At 35.6% G+C, this 20,402-nt stretch overlaps 1 protein-coding gene across 5 annotated transcripts in view; it reads left to right on the forward strand.

Moving 5' to 3' along the window:
- Positions 1-20,402, forward strand: part of DLG2 (discs large MAGUK scaffold protein 2) — a gene marked incomplete at both ends in the record, with an annotated part of 2,048,692 nt that overhangs the window by 1,457,752 nt on the left and 570,538 nt on the right. For all 5 annotated transcript variants that reach the window (XM_081281630.1, XM_081281626.1, XM_081281627.1 and 2 more), the window contains one exon: positions 723-847. In XM_081281630.1, coding sequence (XP_081137756.1) covers positions 723-847 — 125 coding nt within the window. The remainder of the gene's footprint in view (positions 1-722; positions 848-20,402) is intronic.

Below are 20,402 nucleotides of genomic sequence, written 5' to 3' on the forward strand. Positions count from 1 at the left end.
GGAGACATTTAATTATGCCTTACATACGAATTTTAGAAGGTTTTATGTGTGTTGGATGTTAGTTCCTCAATCTATAGAAGTATGGAAGTTTTATTAAATGTAAACTCTTGAAATTTACACTTTGTAGCATTATTGCATGCCTTGTCTATTACTACTACAAATTGAAACCTGTTTGTTGTTGAAAATATTTCACATGTATTTTGACAAGAAGGGAGTCCTGCCTTCTGAAGTCCAACCATATTACATAGGAAAACATTTATTTAATGGATAATGCACATTAGGAAAAAAAAACTAGACGTCACACAACAAAAACACCCACGTTTCACTATTCTATCAGATATTTTCATGTAGTCTATTTCTTTCCATTATTTCTCATATGAATATATAATTTTACAACTGATACTCTAAAGACTCTAGGACTTTTTATAACACACAATTTATAAGCCTTTATTTCCCCATCATAATGATCATTTTAATTTTTGTACAAGGGAAACTTTTTTAAAAAACAAAAATGCAATGTCCCTTGAATTCTTGCAATGCAGTAACAAATGAGTATTTTTCCTGACCTTTCTTTGTCAGCTGACTATGCACTTTATGGTTTTGCATACAAAAGTGCCTGTCACCTGATTTCCATTTAAAGAGTAACATGATAACAGAGAGTTCAAGGGGCTAGGTGTTAGATGACACCCACATCACTTAATGTCTGCTTATTGTTTCTACAGGGGAATTCTGGACTGGGATTCAGTATTGCTGGAGGGACAGATAATCCCCACATTGGAGATGACCCTGGCATATTTATTACGAAGATTATACCCGGAGGTGCTGCAGCAGAGGATGGCAGACTCAGGTAAAGATCTGAAACATTAGAATTATTTGGAAGTTGATCTGATGCTTCAATGAGACACACTTGTACCTTTGGAGAATAATAATTCTACAAAACTCTTATATGTGAGAGGGAAGGTTGTCAAAGCAAGCTTTCTGTAATGACTTTGCAGATCTCTTGGCACTTACTGATTTTTGAGTAGTGGAGTGTGGTAGAGTACTTGGTAATAGCCAACACCTGTGAGGCTTCTTTTCCTGAGCACTGGAAAAGAAGAAAAAGACAATGAAAGAAACGCTTTGCAGTAGGGGAAAGAATATGTAACTCTGAGTACAACAAAGACAAATGGGGACTTATAACCAAGGAGGGGATGGGGATCAGTGGATAGAAAATTGAAAAGAGAAAACATCAGGGATAAGGGGGATTCTGGCTAAGGGAATTTGACAGGATTCTTGTTGAAGGCAGGCCAGAGTGATAAGATATTGACGGTGGAGGATGAGGAAATTCATCAGTTACCAAGGAGGGACTTTTGCTAAACTAATTCAACAGGATTCTAAAACTGGAATAAGGAGGTCAAAGACCAAGCCCAAAGTTGAGGCCTAGTGGAGAAGAAGGCTCAGAAGAACTTTACTCAAATTTGATCAAGGAGAGTCTTTGTCAGATGGTGCAAGCAATCCTATAGAGTAGAATGTCTCTGGCTTGCATGGAATTACACAGGAAGGTGACACAGGAATGGCACCAATGTAAACTTCATATCCCTTCCTTGTTCTGCTTTGCATTAAGCATGAATGATAAGCCTGTTTGCTGTTTTCTTAGGAATCCTCCAAAGATACTTGTTCCCTGTCTAGTTGTTCTGATGCAGTGATTAGTTTTGACAGCTTCATCTTGCAGTTTGTACAGGACAAATTACATTTTGTTTTTCAAGTATACCTGTATTTCCTATCAACAAAAAGAAACACTTCCATAAGGAAATCCATTCTATTTGACAATAGAATTTCCAAGTCAAATTGACAAAGTTATTTTCAGAGTAAGGAAATATCCAGGTTGAAGAGTGAGAGGTTTCAAACAGATGATGTGATCCAGGCACAATGGCACTCACCTATAATCCCAGGGACTCAGGAGGCTGAGGCAGGAAGATTTCAAAGTGTGAGGTCAGCCTGAACAACTTAGTGAGACTATCTCAAAATAAAAGGGCTGAGGATGTGGTTCAGTGGTAAAGCACCCTGGTTTCTTTTTTTTTTTTCTTTTTTTCATTTTTTTAAAGAGAGAGAGAGAATTTTTTTAATATTTATTTTTTAGTTATTGGCAGACCCAACATCTTTGTTTGTATGTGGTGCTGAGGATCGAACCTGGGCTGCACGCATGCCAGGCAAGTGCGCTACCACTTGAACCACATCCCGAGCCCACCACCCTGGTTTCAATCCTGAGTACCACACCAAAGAAAGAGAAAAAGGGAGGTGAGAGGGAGAGCGGGAAAGTGAAAGAGAGCGAGAGAGAGCAAGAGAAAGGAAGGAAGGAAGGAAGGAAGGAAGGAAGGAAGGAAGGAAGGAAGGAAGGAAGGAAGGAAGGAGGAAGGGAAGGACTGCAGGTAGGCAGGCGGGTGGGCAGCCTGGGTGGCTGTATAATTCCACAAGTCAAACACAGAGGGAACTGAGTTTGTTATACTCAACTCTGCAGTAGATCTATTTTAAAAGTTTAGCAATAGAGTCACCATGGAATAATGAAGAAATCAGTGGGCCACAATCATCAGTTGAACCCTTTACCTGAAAGTGGTGGACCTTCTCTATGAAAAATGCTGCCTCTCAGCTTGAGATAGAACAGACTATGTTACATGCATGCTCTTCAATTAAGAATGAAAAGTGACACCTCTGAGAGTGCCACCATTCTTTGTCTGCAAGCATTGGAGGCAATCTCGTGTCTACAGAGATAAAGAGAATTCTGGTCTTCTGAAAGCTCCGTATTAGTTGTAAAGATGAAAATTATAAAGAGAGGCAACATTTATTGAGCTTTTATTATGTGTGAGGCATTGTTATTTTTCTACTGAGCAACAGTTTCCTTTATTCTGATTATTTATTGGTCCTTGCTCTGCTTCCTGGATCCAAGATTAGGAAAGTGTGTGTGAACAATACCTTCCAGGGTTTTACAATAAACAACCTGTAGATTTCTTTACAGTGGTCCTAACTGGAGCAGCAAAATACATCTGTGCCCCAATCTACTGGCCTCTTTCCTAAGGGAAAATACTTACTGGGGCCTCCACTTCATTCTGATGGATCCTTGCTACCCTGCTGAGATTCTTCCCCACTTAAGGCTACCTGCCTTGCATTTGAATGACTTGGGGACATCTGAGATTTCAAGAATAACAATTGAAAATCTTTCAGTATAACATTAAATACAGATTTTTAGATTTAAAATATAGTACAAGATCCACATTTTTCCCCCTTTGGTACTAGGGATTGACCCCCCAGGGATGCTTAACCACTGACCTCCATCCCCAGTCCTTTTAAAAATATTTATTTAGAGACAGGGTCTCCTTGTTACTTAGTACCAAGTTGCTGAGACTGGCTTTGAACTCCCAATCCTCCTGCCATAGCCTCCCAAGCCACTTGGATTTCAGGCATATGCCAGCACACCTGGCTAAGGTCCACATTTTACATAGAGGGACACTGAGACTCAGAAGAGTGACAACCTGAGGAATAAAACATTTTAGGGATCTGTTTTAATTAGAATTCAATTGACTCAAATATGAACATTGTAAATGACTGTTATGAAATAGTCACCCTTAAGCCCCAACTAAGCCTATCTAACTTTTCTCAGTGTAACAAGAACAGTGTTTGAGGCTGGACCAACAAGCTTTGAAGAGTATTTTTTTTTTTTTAATTTCACTGTTAGTTCTAAAAGAAGAACATTACAATAAATTCTAAAAAAATTATAATTGCTAATGTCTATATACTAACATAATTGACCTTGGGTAAGTTAAACTCTTTTACTTGCCATTTTTTATGTAAAATGGTAATAGTAATAACTACTTCAATATTCTGAGAATTCAGTGAGATTCCCCTAAGTCCTTAGCTATGCCAGGCACATTGTAGGTGCTCACTAAATTTTACCAACATTAAAGCATCCTTTTTCTCCTCTAACCTCTGTGCCTCTCAGTAGTATTTCCTCTCCTCTACCCTATTTCTTTCTCCTTATTTCTATTCCCTTTTCTCTCATCCCTTTTACATTTTCTTCAGTTTCCTTTCACCGTCTATATCCTTCCCTTAAGCTTCTTGTTTCTATTTTTTCATATTCCTGTTTCTCTAGGTTATACTCTGACATGAAATTAAAGGCCACTTAAAAAGTGGACCTAGGTGTTGTTTCAAGTTGCTAAATTTGTGATCTTCTAGGTAGCAATGGAAAATGTGTACACACACACACACACACACACACACACACATCATTCTAGGAATCCTGGGAACATTATATAAAACTTTCCTGCGGATGCTAAATTATGCCCCAAATAAAGTGAGAGTGTAGGCTTTCAGTACAGGTAAAGTGAGAAGTAACTTTTTCTGTAAATAGAACAGACTTCGAACTGAGCTGTGGTCTCAGTGGTTGTCCCAGAAAAGAGATGTGGGGGGAAAAAGAACATAATATTTGGAGCCAGAGGAACTGGGTTCCAGATTGTACTTCCTAGCTTTGTGACTTTGGGGTTCTTTTTAAGCTCTCTGTTCTTCAGTTGTCTCATTGATACACTGCATGTATCTCAGGAAGCCTAATGGCAAGATTAAATGAAGGAAAGGTAGGAAGGAGCTAAGTAAAATGTGAAGTCCTCAAAATCATTGTTATCTGTAGAGCCAGACATTTAGCAGAATGCTGAACCTGAGTCACAAGTCTGTGGCAGCCAAGAGTGACAACTGTGGTAGGCAGAATTCTAAGATGACCCCCAATAACCACATCCTTGTCTAATTCCTTACTTCCACCAATAATGCTAGAGAAGGCCTGTTTTATAGTTGGTTATCAGTACTTTTTTGTGCTTGCACATATATCATTTGGGGCTATTTTCCAAGGGGAAAAATAAAGGTATATTTCTTTGCTTTCCTTTGCATTTATTTGATTAACAGTTAGATGAAATTTTCAATAAATATTACCAGTCATTTATTTTTTGCCTTCTAGAATTTGAGAGCATGACACATCTTTGAAAATAAGAACATTTTGGAAAGAACATTAGGTTTTTCTTTCAGAGAAAAATAGGTATACTTCCATGCTTTGAAGAATGATTTTTATTTCTATACTTGTATCGGAATCATAAAAATGCCCTCTGTGGAGCTTGAAGTCCCTAGATTGCCAGGGACCAATATTGATATGTCATGCTGGGGAAGAGCTATCACATGACATCCTCCATTTGGTAATGCAGCAATGACATTTTACAGAACAGTGCATTTATTAAACCCATCCACAGCACAAAAGCAAAGTGTAGAAGCAGGCAGAAAGGATGGCTGCTTGCCAGTTTTCTGACAAGTGACACAATTTAATCTCCTAGCCCTGAACACAATCATTTCTACACCTAGACAGGATGAAAGAAAAGGTTTGTTTTTTTTTTTTTTCCTTTAACTTCATTACTTCATTTATTAGTTCCCTGTTTATAGCTAAGATTAGTTCTGCCTTTATAAAAGCTAAAATAACACACATTCATTTCAAACCAGAATAATATTAACTATCCTGAATTTTGACTATAATGATAAGTTGAAAATTCACCTATCACTGTTTCAAGAATGCATCCCAGTATACAAGCCACAATATTGAACTTCTGAGTCTCATTTGGTAATGTATTCATTTATTATTTCATTAATGTGTGTCCATGAATTCACTAGTGATTTAAAAATAAAAATATGAGAAAAAGGAAGGAAAAACAGATCAAAGGACACAAAGAAGGAAATAGGAGGAAAATTTGGTAATCATCAGCACGTGAAGGCATATAATTCAGAAATGGAAAAAAAGCATAAATTTAATGTTTATTTCTGTACAAATAAGAAGGAAGCCCCATGCAGAAGAGGAGAACAATTTCCAAACATCACAGTATGAAACTTACACCCAAGAGCCCCTTTTCTGATGGTTTAAGGAAAAAGAAGATTTTCAATAAGTGAAATAGCATAAGAGATTGATAAATTCTTGGAGTACTTCTCCATGTTGAACTTTTCTCTTTACTCAGCCTGAGTCCAACCTTTGCTTCCATCATCATACTCTTCTCTCACTCTAGTTCCTCCTTCTTATAAAGTCTTCTGTGATTACACGCACTCACTCAGATAATCTGGAATAACCTCCCCATCTCACAATCCTTAATTAAATTACATCTGTAGAGACTCTTTTGCATATAAAGTAACACCTTCAAAGGCTCAAGGGCTTAGAACATGGATTTCTTATGGCAGGGAGGGTATGGAGGAGGTGCTATTCATCTTACCCAGATTTCAATATTTATTTCTTCAAAGAAAACATATGAATGGCCAATGGGTATATAAAAAGATGCTCAACATCATTATTCATAAAAGAGCTTCAAATCAAAACTAAATTGAGATACCACTTTATACCTACCAGGACAGCTAAAATCAAAATGGTGGACAAGAACAAATGTTGACAAGGATGTAGAGAAATTAGAACCCTCAACACTGCTGATGGTTCTGTAAAAAGGTGCAGCCACTTGGGAAAGCAGTCTAGCTGATCATCAGACAGTTATAAATAACTGCCACATGAGGAACAATTCTACTTCTAGTTATATACTCAATAGAACTGAAAACATATGTCCATACAAAAACTTGTACATTCATGTTCATAGCAGCATTTATTATTCTAGCCAACAAGAATGGAAGGAAACTATCCAAATGTCCATCAAGGGATGAATCAATAGATAAATTGTGGTATATCTGTACCATTAAATATTATTTATCAATAAGAAATGGAGATCAGTAGCATAGAGGAAAGGGACTGGGTAGGAAAAGGAGAGGAGGGAAGGAAGTGCAGGCTAATATAATCTGATTATGTTAGCCAAATTATATTGTCATACTTTGTGCAAGTACAAATATGTGATAACAATCCCCACCATTATGTACAACTGTAATGCACCAATAAAAATGTGAGTAAAAAAGGAACAATGTATTTATATATCCTAAAACATTGATAAACCTTGAAAATATTACTCTAAATTAAACTATATGTAAAAAGTCACATATGTGGAACTATTTTATTTCTCTGGAGTATCTCAAATAGAGAAATGCATATAGGTAGAAAGTAGATTAGTTATTGCCAGAGGCTGGAAATGGATATGAGATTTCTCTGGGGAAGTTATGAAAATGTTCTACAATTGGATAGTACTGATTACTTTTTATACTGAAAAAAAAATAAACAAAAATTTAAAACCCGCTGAAATGTGTTATTTTTAAAGTATGTGAATTATATCACACTAACGCTGTTATTTCAAAATACCCTGCCATTCATTTCTGGCATAATATATTTCTATTCACAAATCTGAGGTATTTTCCCCTTAGTTTCAGAAAGCTCCCAGTGTCTTTATATTATTGTGCATTTAAAGATATAGTTCAGTGAAGTTCCGAAATCTATTCACTAAGTAGAGAAAATTCTTTGTTTGGGCTTCATGTCTATATGGTATAATTAACTTTTAAGAAGGCAAATATTATACCATGCTCCCATTTCCTAAGCTTACTAACAGATATTTGACCTTGTGTTCTGGCTGCTCAAATATCAATAATGTATAAAAAATTCTTGAAAAGCAGCATTTCTATTTTCAAAGGCTGAAAATAAATTACTGAATTACTTTAAAATTTAGAAGGATTAATTCAGACTGTATTTTGTGGTCCAGTTATCCAATTACACGCCATAAAGAAGAGACTGGCATATTGATTCCTCACAGAGGAATAATAGAATTGTTAAGACATAGATGTGATGGTTCATATTCCCTAAGATTGGTTCCATGAAGCCCGAAAAATTCTGATTCAATTCTAGCTCCTGTTTTGTGCACAGGGAGCAATTTCTGGCATTGTTAGTAGGTATAGATCTAAATTTCCAGCTCAGATAGAAAGGTAACAAGAAGCACTGCACTGCTCTAGTGAAAGCAAAAGACCTGGAGACTCCTACCACTAACTATCTGTGAGATATTGGGAAGGTCACAGAACTTTCTCAAACTTAGCATCTTTCTGCATACAATGAACATTGTCGTGGAGGATCTTCAGGAATTTTTAGCTTTAAAATTATATCCTAATCATCTGATGATTATCACCAACCTGAGAAGTTCAGAATGCTATTATCATGGCCAAGCAATCAATTCTTCATTTTGACTGACTATAGTTCAGAGAAGATCCACTCCTCACTACATTTGTATATCAAAGACCTGATTGCATCCTTAAATACTGATAAGGTGTTTGCTTTTATTTATTTCTAACAGTCACCTAAGAAGAAGTGTTGTCATTGGAATATTCTGAGACTACATTTGATATTGATTATAGCAAACAGTTCTGTGTGATCTAGACCAGAACAAAATGATAGGGGAAAGTAGAAAAATATACTCAAATTATCTCCTGATTTCTAATTCAAAGGTAGCCTAGCTATTTTTAAGAATTCATTTTTCTGAGCAGTTTCAAATTATATCATTATTTAGAAAGGTCTAATAATGTGGGAAGCCTGTGCAGCATCACATCCTGCAATTTAGCTTAATAGATGCCAAAATCATAAAGATGTTAGAGGTACTGTCAAAAAAGAAAGAAAAAGAAAAGCAGGTCTGGGCAGTAGTTAAACTGGTGAAAACAGATTTTATTTAGGGACTATCACAGTAGGGAAAATGAGACCTCAACATAGAAATGGACACAGTTCTAAATAAAACAAGCAGAAGTGGGGATTTAAAAGACTAAGAGCAGGGTAAATTTCAGTAGATGGAAAATTACTAAGAGGAAACATCAGGGGCAAGTGGAGATTGCTTCTAAATTGACCTTGCTAAAAGCAGGCAAGGATGATCATATATACAGAGTAAGGGATTATCTCTAAACAAATTTAGCAGGATTCTTGCTAAAACTGAGCACTGCAGGATTGGCAGGAGGGACAACTAAGGTCAAACCCTGGTTAGGAAGGGACTTAGCCTGACTAAATGTTGGTTAACAAAAGTCTTTATCACTCAATATTGAGCTCATGCAGTGGTAAGCACCAAGCTCACCTTAGACATTGGCAGAAACTGGCAATAGCAGAAAGAAATCTCCCATACCATTTTCTGAGTGACTTCGAGTCAGACAGTATTTGCTCACAAGACAGTACCCTCCACCCTTTCCCACTCCCATCCTCACCCCCACCCCAGAAAAACACATTCTATTTTAGTTTCCCAGAGGAAGCTGAGGTTGGAAAGCCAAGTTAGAAATTAGATCAATTAGAAATTAGGTTCTTCAGAGTTCCATACCAGAGAATTTCATCACAGAGTGAGGAGGCCCCAGCCTTCAGTTTAGAGCTCCTCCCTGTATGTTGGGCTACCTAGCCCTCGCAGCCTCCTACAACATGAGGGATCCTGAGCATATGCCTAGGACACTTGAATTTGCACACTTAATCTCCATCTAATACTTCTGCAGATAGCTGCCATTTGACCACCTTGGAGCCTAGGATTCTGTATAAAGCCTGTACCTTTAACTCTTGGGAACATGAACTTGGGAAAGAGGTATAAATAACTACTGAAGCCACCTGGAGCCCACTGCAGGCCTTAGGTGAAGAAATTCCAGAGTACGTTTCTTAGGGTAGATGGGAGTAAATCCTAGGTAAATGTCTTTCCCATGGCCTTGTGGACTGTACGTGAAGCGATCAGTATTGGGCATTAATTCTTTACATATAAACTGACAAGTATCATAGGGGAAACATGTACATTGAGTTTTGGGCTCAGTAAAAATAAAATGAACAAATACATGTGTTATTGGTAGAGTTCTTGGCTTTTTAGAGTTTCCCATGTTAAGTTTCCTGGTAGTCATGTTGGCTTCATCCCAAATTAATAGAGAATAAATTTTTTTCTTAATGATAATGATACCTCATTTGTTTGCTTTAGATGAAAGTTATTTTCTTAACAGTTACATCTGAGGTAAGAAAATATGGGGAATCCCTTATTACCCTTCATGCACCCATCATTCTGTGTGTCTCAAATCATTTTATTTATTCACTATTTCATATCTAGCAGTTCCTTACACATAGTAGAAACTTAGAGTTAACAAGATCATTTTTAAATTTATTTTCAAAAGCTAATTGAGGCTTAAAGATGTTAAATTATTTGCAAATGGATGAAAAAAGTATTGTCTCTGACTCCAAGAGCCATTTTTTTTCATAAGAACACATGGTTACAATTATCAGCAGATGAATAACTCAATGTACATTTAAAAATCACAAAGCCCTACCAATCTCCCATGTTGTGATGTTAAAAATTAAAAATACAAATACAACAAAATGGCACCCAAATTCTTTGAGGTCTTCAGAAAATGACTAGTGTAGATTGCCAGTCTAGTTGCTGTACAAACCTACACAAAAAAAAGATGACAAATATTAAATAATTTTGGTTTTGAAATAGTTTATTTCTCTGTTTATAAAGTAAGGCATATTCCTTGTAGAAAACTTGGAAAATACAAACATGTAAACACTAAATTGGAACTATTCATAATCCCATCACCAAAATGACCTATTTATCACATTTCTTCCTTTTCAGTACATTTTTTATAGCTGAACATTTTGTCCTGCCATTTTCATTTGGTATCTCTGTGTAGGCATTTCCTTGCATTAAAAAAAAAAAATACTTTGTAAACATTAGTTTGAGCGACTGTAAAATTTCATGCCATATGGATATAACATTATTCAACTTTTATCATATTTTGAACATTTAAGTTTTTATTACACTGTAATGGACATATTTATTGAGGGACTTTAAAATATGACAGATTAATTAGAGAATCCAGGTTAGTATTCCTAGGATAGTTGTTACTCACTTATATCTGGATTTGAAATTAGTTGTTTTAAGTATTCCCAGTTAGCATTTGTTTGTTTTTGTTTGTTTGGTTGGTTGGTTTTGATTTTGTTTTATTTTTGTTACCAGGGATTGAACCCAGGGGTGCTTTACCAGTGACTAGCACTTTTTATTTTTTTTATTTGGAGACAAGGTCTCATTAAGTTGCTTGTGGTCTTAAGACTGGCCTCAAACTTAGTATCTTCTTGCCTCAGCCACCAGAGTCACTGAGATTACAAGCATGTGCCACCATGCCGGACCTGTTTTGTTTTCAATCATATACTAGAAATTTTCATTTACATTAGTATGCATAAACTAAGAAAAACAGCTTGCACTGGATAAGACCATCTTCTAGAGAGGTGGAAATATTTGGTGTTGGTATCATTCCAGCACTCAAGCTAAGACAACATACAAGTCATCCTCAGCTCAGCGGCCTAGAATTGATCTGTGAAAACTCATGTGTTATTTGAACTTGCCCCAGATCATTTTGTGTTGGCAAATTAGTCTGGTATTTAGAGCACAGATATCAGGGCCACAATTTATAACTCACAATATGCCAGTAATAATTAAAATGTTGTTATAATTTCCCTGCCTTCCATTAACTTTTTTAATTATTATAGCCTAATTTGGCAGCCAATTACTGAAGTGAAAGGTAGACCACACAAAAAAAAAAAAAGAAAGAAAGGAAAAGCAATCTTCCTTTCAGAAGACAGTGAATTAAAGAATGCATTATGCACTGCTTTTGTTCATGTCTACTGAATGTTTAATGTCTGTGTTAAAACATCGACAAATTCTTTCATAGTCATTATCCCAGGTACAGATTATTGTTATATCACATATACTTCAGAGCTTCATTTAGAGACATCCTATGGATTAATCACTTGTGCCATTTGAAGATTACCACAGCTGCTTTTTATGCCATGAACTCTCTCTTCTGTGTTCCCACACAATGATCTGACATTCAGATCAAATCATCTAGCTACAGACATGACTTAGAAAAGGAAATGAGCCAAGTAATTATTTTGTTTTCGGGAAGTGAGAAAAGGTAGTTTCAGGATTTTCAGTGTTGTGGATAAGAGATTTTTGAGTGACTGATGTACTGTCACCTTATTTGGCATGTCCTTAAAGTTTGGAAATTGCACGATGTAATGAATGTAAGGCATAAAGCAATAATTAAGTGGACAGACTCTGCCATTTTGCCCCTCAAATTTTTTATTTATAACTTCCATAGATACTGTTATTTTTGCTCCCATTAGGGAACTGGGAGTTGGAATAGAGAAGGTAACAAAGATCTGCACCTTTAAAGACCTTCCAGTGCAGCATAGTTTTAACATAAATTTAGAGATATAAAAGGAAAATACATAGTCCTGTGAAAGGTTGTCAATAGCGTAGCCCAATCTAGTCCAGAGTATTCAAGGCAGAGAGAAGAGATAATTAAGTCAAGACATAAAGAGTAAGCAAATAGGCCAGAGGAGTCTTTAGGCTGACAGAGCCTTTCCAAAGGCCTAAGAAGGAATTGAGAAGAGGTCATTGGGACTGTCCCTGGTGAGATAGGGTAGACTGACACAATGTGCAAGTGAGCAGGTAAAAAATAAGACAGAGCCTTGAGTGCCATAGTAAGTAGTTGGTTTTTATCCATCTAAAAATAATATAAAATCTTGAATGTACAATGGGAAAAATGACTAAATGGGATTGTTGCCTAGGCAGAAGTTGCTCTGATTGTTGTGGGAGTTTGGCTTAGCTGATGATAGTACTTGTAGGTAGAAAAGTTTAAGAAGCTATTGTAAATGGGGGTAGGAAAGATGGTGGAATGAGACGGACACCATTACCATAAGTACATGTATGACTGCTTGAATGGTGTGACTCTACTTCATGTACAACCAGAGAAGTGAAAAATTGTGCTCCATTTGTGTACAATGAATCGAGGAGCATTCTGCTGTCATGTATAACTGATGAGAACAAATTAAAAAATTAATAAATTGGAAAAAATATTTTAAAAAAGAAAGTATTGTAATAATTTAGGTTATCACTGAGTATTGACAGTGAGAAGTGGATGCAGTTTTTTAAAAATAAGGAATAAACTTGATAAATATTCAAAATTAATAGGAATAGGAAGTGAGGAAAAAGTATTAGTCTTTCAAATAATTCACCTGTGCCTTCTCTGTCTAAGGCTCCATATGAGGTGCTGTGTATATTTTTGGTTGCATAGAATTCACCATCTAGTTGAATTACTAAAGGATGACTTTGAGCTATGGAGTATAACCAGTTATAAAGACTGTTGGAGAAACAAAGTTGAAAGTTAAGTTAAATAGTTCCATTTTGGACAATATTAAGTTTCATATGCTTATAAGGAATAAGTGGAGATAGTAAAGAAATGGTTGGACATACAGATTCAGAACTCTGAGAGACTGGTTAGAAATGATACTGAAAAATTGTTAAAGCTAAAAGAATTAAGAGATTGCCTTGAAAAGTTATAAGATAAAAATAAGGTATAAAATAAAAAGGACCAGGGATTAAGTACTGAGGAGTTTCAAACTTTGGGTTATAAGTTAAGAGGTTTTTAAATTTGAGTAATGCATGTTCCTAGAAGTACATGAAAAAATTTACAGCACTTAATTTCCAGATCTTTAATTTGACCTATCTGAGAAGTAGGTTGTAGCTTTGTGGTGGCACTTCTTTCCTGCTTCCAAATTATACTTACTATTGTACCATTTTTCAAAGGAAAAGTAGATATCTTTTTCATTCCAAATTTTACTGTGGCTAATTTCTCTAGGCATAAAGGAAAAAAAAAAACAACCTAATACATTACTGTCTAGAGTGAAAAAAAAATCTATGAAATAAAAAATTGTGTGACAATTTCTTTCTCTCATTAAATCATTTGGTTGTTTTTTTGTTTTGTTTTGTTTTTTGCTTTAAGAAAATTGAAAAGTGTTGGTTGCCAGATTACTAAAATAATTTTAACTATAGATCATAGGATTTAGGGCCTATAACTTGGAATAAGGAATGCAAAGTTCTCTTCCCATTCCCAATTAATTACTTATATAAACAAGATTTCCAAGCTCTGACAATCCATATAAATGAAGAAGGGAATTCTGACTCTTACTTTATTTTAATCTTAATTTATTTTAATCTATGGAGTCAGGAGCTGATTTCAGAAAGCTCCACTTATCCCCTTAGGAGAAGAATTCCTAGTACAGTTTTATTTTTTTATTATTTTAGATTTATAGATTGAATTTCATAATACCTTTAGTTATTTTGATTGTATGCTATTAATTATCATAACTCAAGATTTCAATCTTGTAGAAATCTTGAAGTATATGGTCTTAGGGTCACAGAAAAATTGGAAAAAAAACAGAAGACTATTTAAACATGCATTTTTGTTTCATATAACAATGTTAGAATAGTGTACATAAGATGTTCTAACATAAAAGTGTATTAGGATAAAACTGTGGGTTAAGTAGAATGGAAACATAGTTTGGGAAGAAAAAAAGAAATATGTAAATTTCTAGCTACTTGAGATCTTATTCATTCATATTTTAAATTGTGAGCATGGACTTCAAATCAGTATGTATATAATTCCACTGGTTATATTTGAAGTAGTGATGTAAATGTGAAAAAAAATAGAATTTCACAGTCCAAAGTAGGCCAAAAATTACATCCTTTGATACTATTTAAATTTATGATGAAAAAAAATTAGATGTCAACTTGAAATATGCAAAATGGAGCATGGTTGGTTTTTTTTCCCCTTCTTTCTTATTTTATAAGTATGAAGACCAGTACACTAGAGAACTAAAATGAATATATAAGAAAGAGTAACCAGAATGTTAGAAAGGAAAACAAGAGCAAGCAGAATCATGGAAGATAATAGAGCATTTCAATGAGGGAATGAACAGTTGAACTTCACATTATTGTGAGATACTCCAAGAAGACTAAAGAGTTTACACTGGATTTAGCCAAATCTAACACATTGGTCAATTTAGTAGGAATATTTTTTGTTATTTTTGATAGAGGCTATTTTCCATGTTATTTTTGATAGGGGCATTGTGAGAGGCTCAGAGTTTAATAAAGAGAGAAGAAAAAAATGGACTGTAAACAGCTCTTCTGATAAGAGTGATTTGTGAAGATGAAAGAGACAGAATGGTAAGCAAGGCGAGTTGCCAGGTTAATTGATTTTTAAAAATAGGAGATACCAAAATGTGTTTGACTATCCAGAGAATGGCTTAAGTAAAAACTGGGTTTGAAGATGTAGGCTCCAACATCTAAGTGATCAGTGAGGTCTTTTAAAAGATGTGAATTCTTCTGAATCAGAAGGAACACTTGACCCATTATAATAGGAATAGAGTAGAACATGGTTTTTCATGTTGTGAGATATGTGAATCTAGCATAAGACACTGATGGATTTTTCATCAGGTAGGTTCATTTTTCTTTGGAACAGATTTCAATCTGTCCCAAATTTATTTACTAGGAGTGACTCAAGAAAGAAAGGTTTTGGAGATCACCTTTACAAAGAAATAAGCTGACCAGGGTGAAGGGCAGTGTTACATTTGGAGATCATAAATTTATAGTGAGTCCCTTCATTTGAGGGTTTTCTCTACACTTCATTGTTCAGTTGCTCTGGAAAAGGCAATGAAGAAGGTAGAAAGTTAGGTTCAATTAGGGTTGAAAATTTGCCCAACAATTGTAACATAAGGATCAAGAGACAGCAACATGAATAGAAGTGATAGGTGGCAAAATAACAAACAAAACAAACAAGCAAAAAAACAAGAGGAGAAACTGTAAGGCTAATATGTAATGCTTTATTTCTGAACAGCTAGAGAGATAGAAGTTAGTAACAGAGGCTACTACAGTTATCACCTAGGAAATGAGTGATTTTGATTTTGGCTCTCTTGTATCTTTTAGAAGCTTCTCTCCCCTGCTGCCCTGTTGCCTAAAACCGTCTTCCATGAAATTGTCCATCATAGACTCCCCTACTTTGCCATGCTCCAAAACAAAGTCTCATGAACAGTTATAAAGCCACGCAGAAAGTATGAATCACTGACACCAATGGGATTTCTGTGTGTTTCAAATGTAAAAAAAAAAAATATATGACTTTCAATGAAACCCAATAACTGAAAATCAAGAAAGTATTTGTGAGCAAGATACCTTTCTTCATCCGCAGGCCTCTGACTTATATCTCCACAGCTGAGAACAAGTGTAAGGAAGTAAGCATACATTTGCACACACCAGTTCTCTGGCTCTGGTTTTATGAAATCACAGAATGTCACCATTAATCTGAAAATGGGTCATCAGTTTTCATCACAAAGTTAATTTGAGTTTGTTTTTATGAAATGTGATTTAGCCTAGAAAGAGGTTAGGAGTGTGGATATTATGAAAACACATAAACAATAACAGCTGATTATCGTAGCTCAGAAAAGGTCAGAAATCAGCATTGCTAATCATCTACCCTTGAAAATTAGTACCTTCAGGCAATTTAGCATTATCTGCTGTATAGAGAATTGCTCACAACCTTTGCCAATTCCGAATAATTCCAATAATTATAGGTTTGAATTTAAGAAGGTCTTTGAGTTAGAGCTATCAGAATTCAAATTTGGGCAGGAAGATTACATATGCTTTATTGATAGTAAGCCAAATCTAAACTATGTATAACTATTATTCATTCAACAATTCATTTGTTATTTGACTGTTTATTGAGTACTTACTATGGGCTCAACACTCACTGTCATAGGCACTAAAAATAAAATATTCAACAAGACTATGTTCCTGCTCTAAGGAGCTTATATTTTAATCTGTTGCGCAGAACATACACAAATATAAAAATATTCCAAAATAATACGTGTTATGCATAGAAAAAGGCAAAGTGATATACTGATGAGTGCCTAGTGATTACTTTGAATTAAGTGATCAAGTTAAGTTTCTCTGAAGAGAAGAATCTTAAGCAAAGATTCTGATAACAAAACAAAATAGCAGATTAAAGATAAGCAAAATTCTCTCAAAGCTGAGGAAATAGTAAGTTCAAGTCTCCTAAGGCAGAATTGAGCCAGGAGTATCCTAGGAATATAAATAGAACCAGTGAGGCTGGAGAGAAGGGCCAGGGGACAGTGATAGAGAAAGAGAACACAGAGTAAGTAGAAGCCAAGATTTCATATGGTGGATAAGAGCCTTGGATTGCCTCTTAAATGATACAGGCAGAGTTTGCATTGTTTAAGCAAAGGATGAGTATACCAGTTGACTTAAATTTCAAAATTTGGGCCCAAGCTTCCATGTAACTAATATTACAGAGAATAGGAATAGAATCTGTGAATCAACATGTCTGGGTGGAAGTGGGAGTAGTAGATATGAAAAGAAGTGGATTGACTGGGGAATATATTGGAATGAGAAGCAATCAGGAGTGCTGATGTGGATGTGGACAGTGATAAAAACAAAGGAATAAGGAAATTTGGATGGATGGTGCCTTATCATGTAAGGAATCCAGCTTAACCCTTAGTAGTAAAAAAGTAACAGATAAGATTTCTTCTGTCATATAATTTGCCTTCTAGAGGAAGGAATATAATAAATAAGAGAAAACAAATGAATTAAGAAACATAAGTATCTAATTTTCTAACTGAACTGCATAAATGTTCAAAATGAATTCCTTATAGTAACTAGTGAACTTACTTGCCATGAGATTTGACATTTATCATATTAAGAATCTTTAAAAATGCAAAAAATCTCCTCTTGAATATCTTAAAAATCTTAGAGACTACTAAAATAACTTGCCATCAAGTATGTATTTGCCTCTGTAAGTATAAGCACAAAACTCATTAGATGGCTTGTAAGATACTTTACATTTCAGGGTTGGCGGGAGTATTGGGGAATACCTCTTATACTCTTGGAAGTAAAGAACAGTTTAAAACAAGGGGAATATTTGCAAACAGTTTGCAGCATGGTATACTTGAATTCTTGCTTATGGATCATTTCTCCTCCTATTTCTGTGGAAACTAAACTTTAAGAATTAATATAATCAGACAAATAATAAACAAAAACTTGGCATTAAAACCTAAAGTGTAAAGTTGGGATGACATGCTCAGTCTAGCACTGGTCTTATGGGTACATGATAGAGGCTGCTAATCCTGTGGTGTGCTTTTTTAGATCTCTTCCTCCCTATTCTCTGTGTCAAGGGCTAGTGTCTTCCTGGTTCAGATTGTATCCTCAGCATCTACACCATACCTGGCAATGTATAGCATATGCTCAATAAATGTTGGTTGAATATATATAAATACCACAATGCTCACATACTCGTTTCAACTAGTATTTGATCTCTTATTGCTAGGGATCATTTGTTTTTGTTTGGACCTTACCCTCTCACTGGAGCTATTTGTTTTAATGCAAATAAGCCTGTTTGTGAGGGTGATTAAATTTGTATTCACTGTCTTTAGAGCAGGAAGGATAAGATGGCATGAGAACACACAGCATTCTTGTGGGGTTGGTGTGGATACTGGCAGCAAGATGCCATTGACTAACTTCCACACATCTACATTTACTTATTTATCAAACATATATTCTGTGCCAGATGCCATCTGAGGCACTAAACATGCAAAAGTGAATGAGGTACAATTTCTCCCCCAAGTGACTCATAATTTATAAATGGAAATAAACAAAATATTTCTTCTCTTTCTTTCCTCCTAAATCTAATCTGTCAGCATATCTAGTAGATACTAATCCTCCCCCTCACCAGTCTCTATCCTGACTGCCACTGCCAGTAGTCTATTCTGGGCTACATAGCTTTTATCAGAATTCTATAGTAACATTTAGCCACAGTCCTTGTCTTTTTCTTCCCTAACTCCACCCTCCAAGTTTAATCAAATGTGTATCTCCACACTGTACTTGGAGAGCTCTTCTATAACACTATTCTAGTTTTGCACAGAATGATCACTTTCCATTGCCCTTAGGTTCAAGCCCAAATTCCTTAACATGCCTTACAAGGGCCCTTCATAAGGGCAGCAGAATAGAATAGACAATATGATTGACGTATGTACATTCCATGTATGTATTATATATCAAAATGCATTCTACTGTCATGTATGACTAAAAAATAAATAAATAAAAATTTAAAAAGCAAAAACAAACAAACAAACAAACAAAAAAAAAAACAAGGGCCCTTCATAGCTTGATTTCTGTTCGTCACCTCATCAGCCACTAAGCTATGCCAGGAACACTTCTCCCTTTCTTTATTTACCTGGCTATCTTCTTTTTGACCTTCAGATTAGCTACCTCAAATTCTCTGAGAAGTTTTCCCCAGCTTCCTTAGAACCATTATGTGCTCCTGCAACACTCTGTATTGTTTTTAACACAGCAGTAACACTGAATTTTACTAGTTTGTTTCTCAATATCCCCTGTCAAGTTGTAAAGCTACTTCAGTGTAGGCATGAAATTTGAAAGGTATGTAAGGTACTTACCAGACCACATGGGGTCTGGAGGTGGCTAATCCAGGTAGAAAAAGAGGTCTGGCCAATGAACTTGTAACCATATAGCAAGAAACAAAGTTGGAGAAGTGAATAGTAGCAGACTATTGAAAGACTTGTGTGTTAGGTGAAGGTCTGTGGCATTGCACAGAAATCTATGCTCACTGCTGTCTGTAGCCCATAAGAAGCCTTTAGGTGAATTAGAGAAAGGCACCCCCTTGCAGACACAGTTCAGTATCAGGACACTGAGCTGGGACAAAGAGGCTTGCTGGATTCCTTCCTACACTTACTAGCCTCTCCCCGCCACATAGGGCATTCTGACTCTAGATCCCTAGAGCCCTCTGAGGGTCACAAACAGGGCCTTTCAGCAGGCTATGTTCTGATTTTCATTTCTTCCCTACTGTAGAAATTATGGAGACTCTACCTTTTCTGTTATTAGATAAGCCATTATGAATGTTCATTAACTGGCTTCTCAGGAAGGTTTAATTTGAAGAAAGAGCTTCTTTGCTTAGAATTTTTAAATGTTTAAAAATCTGTTATAGAGAGTAATCGAGGACTATTCAATATAGAATAAAACAATTAAGTTTATATTTCAATAACATCATTCTGCTAATAAAATGGAAGGGGAATTATATGGAGAAAGCTAGAGGCAATAAAACAAGTTATGGCATTTTTTTCCCCAGAATTTAAGTGATTAACAATAAGATCAAGAAGTAAATAAAATAAGTGAGGAAAAAAAACTAAATCCAAAAGTATAAATTATGGTAGGTGAGATGTGTGGCTTAGAGAAAAGAAATCCTCCATTTTGAGTAATGGAATGACTTACCTTGGTTGAAGATGGAAGGGGAAGGGGAGGGTGTCTCTTGAGGAGGAAATGTGGATAGTCTGGCCCTTTGATCCTTTCCGAGTGCACTGTAGACTTCCACGGAAAAAAGTGTCAGGCTCACGTGACCTTAAATTTAGTTTCATAGAACACCAGAACTAGAAGAGAATTTTAAAATCACTGAATCCCACTTAAAATACAGAGAGAAAAATTACTTAACGGGAAAGTGAAGAACCAGGATTAGAATTCATATCTGGTTTATAACTCAGATTTCTTCCATCATACCATGCTCCTTGTGGTTCTCAACTTTCT

This window comes from Spermophilus citellus (assembly GCF_964194105.1).
Source record: "Spermophilus citellus genome assembly, chromosome: 2".
NCBI lineage: Eukaryota > Metazoa > Chordata > Mammalia > Rodentia > Sciuridae > Spermophilus > Spermophilus citellus.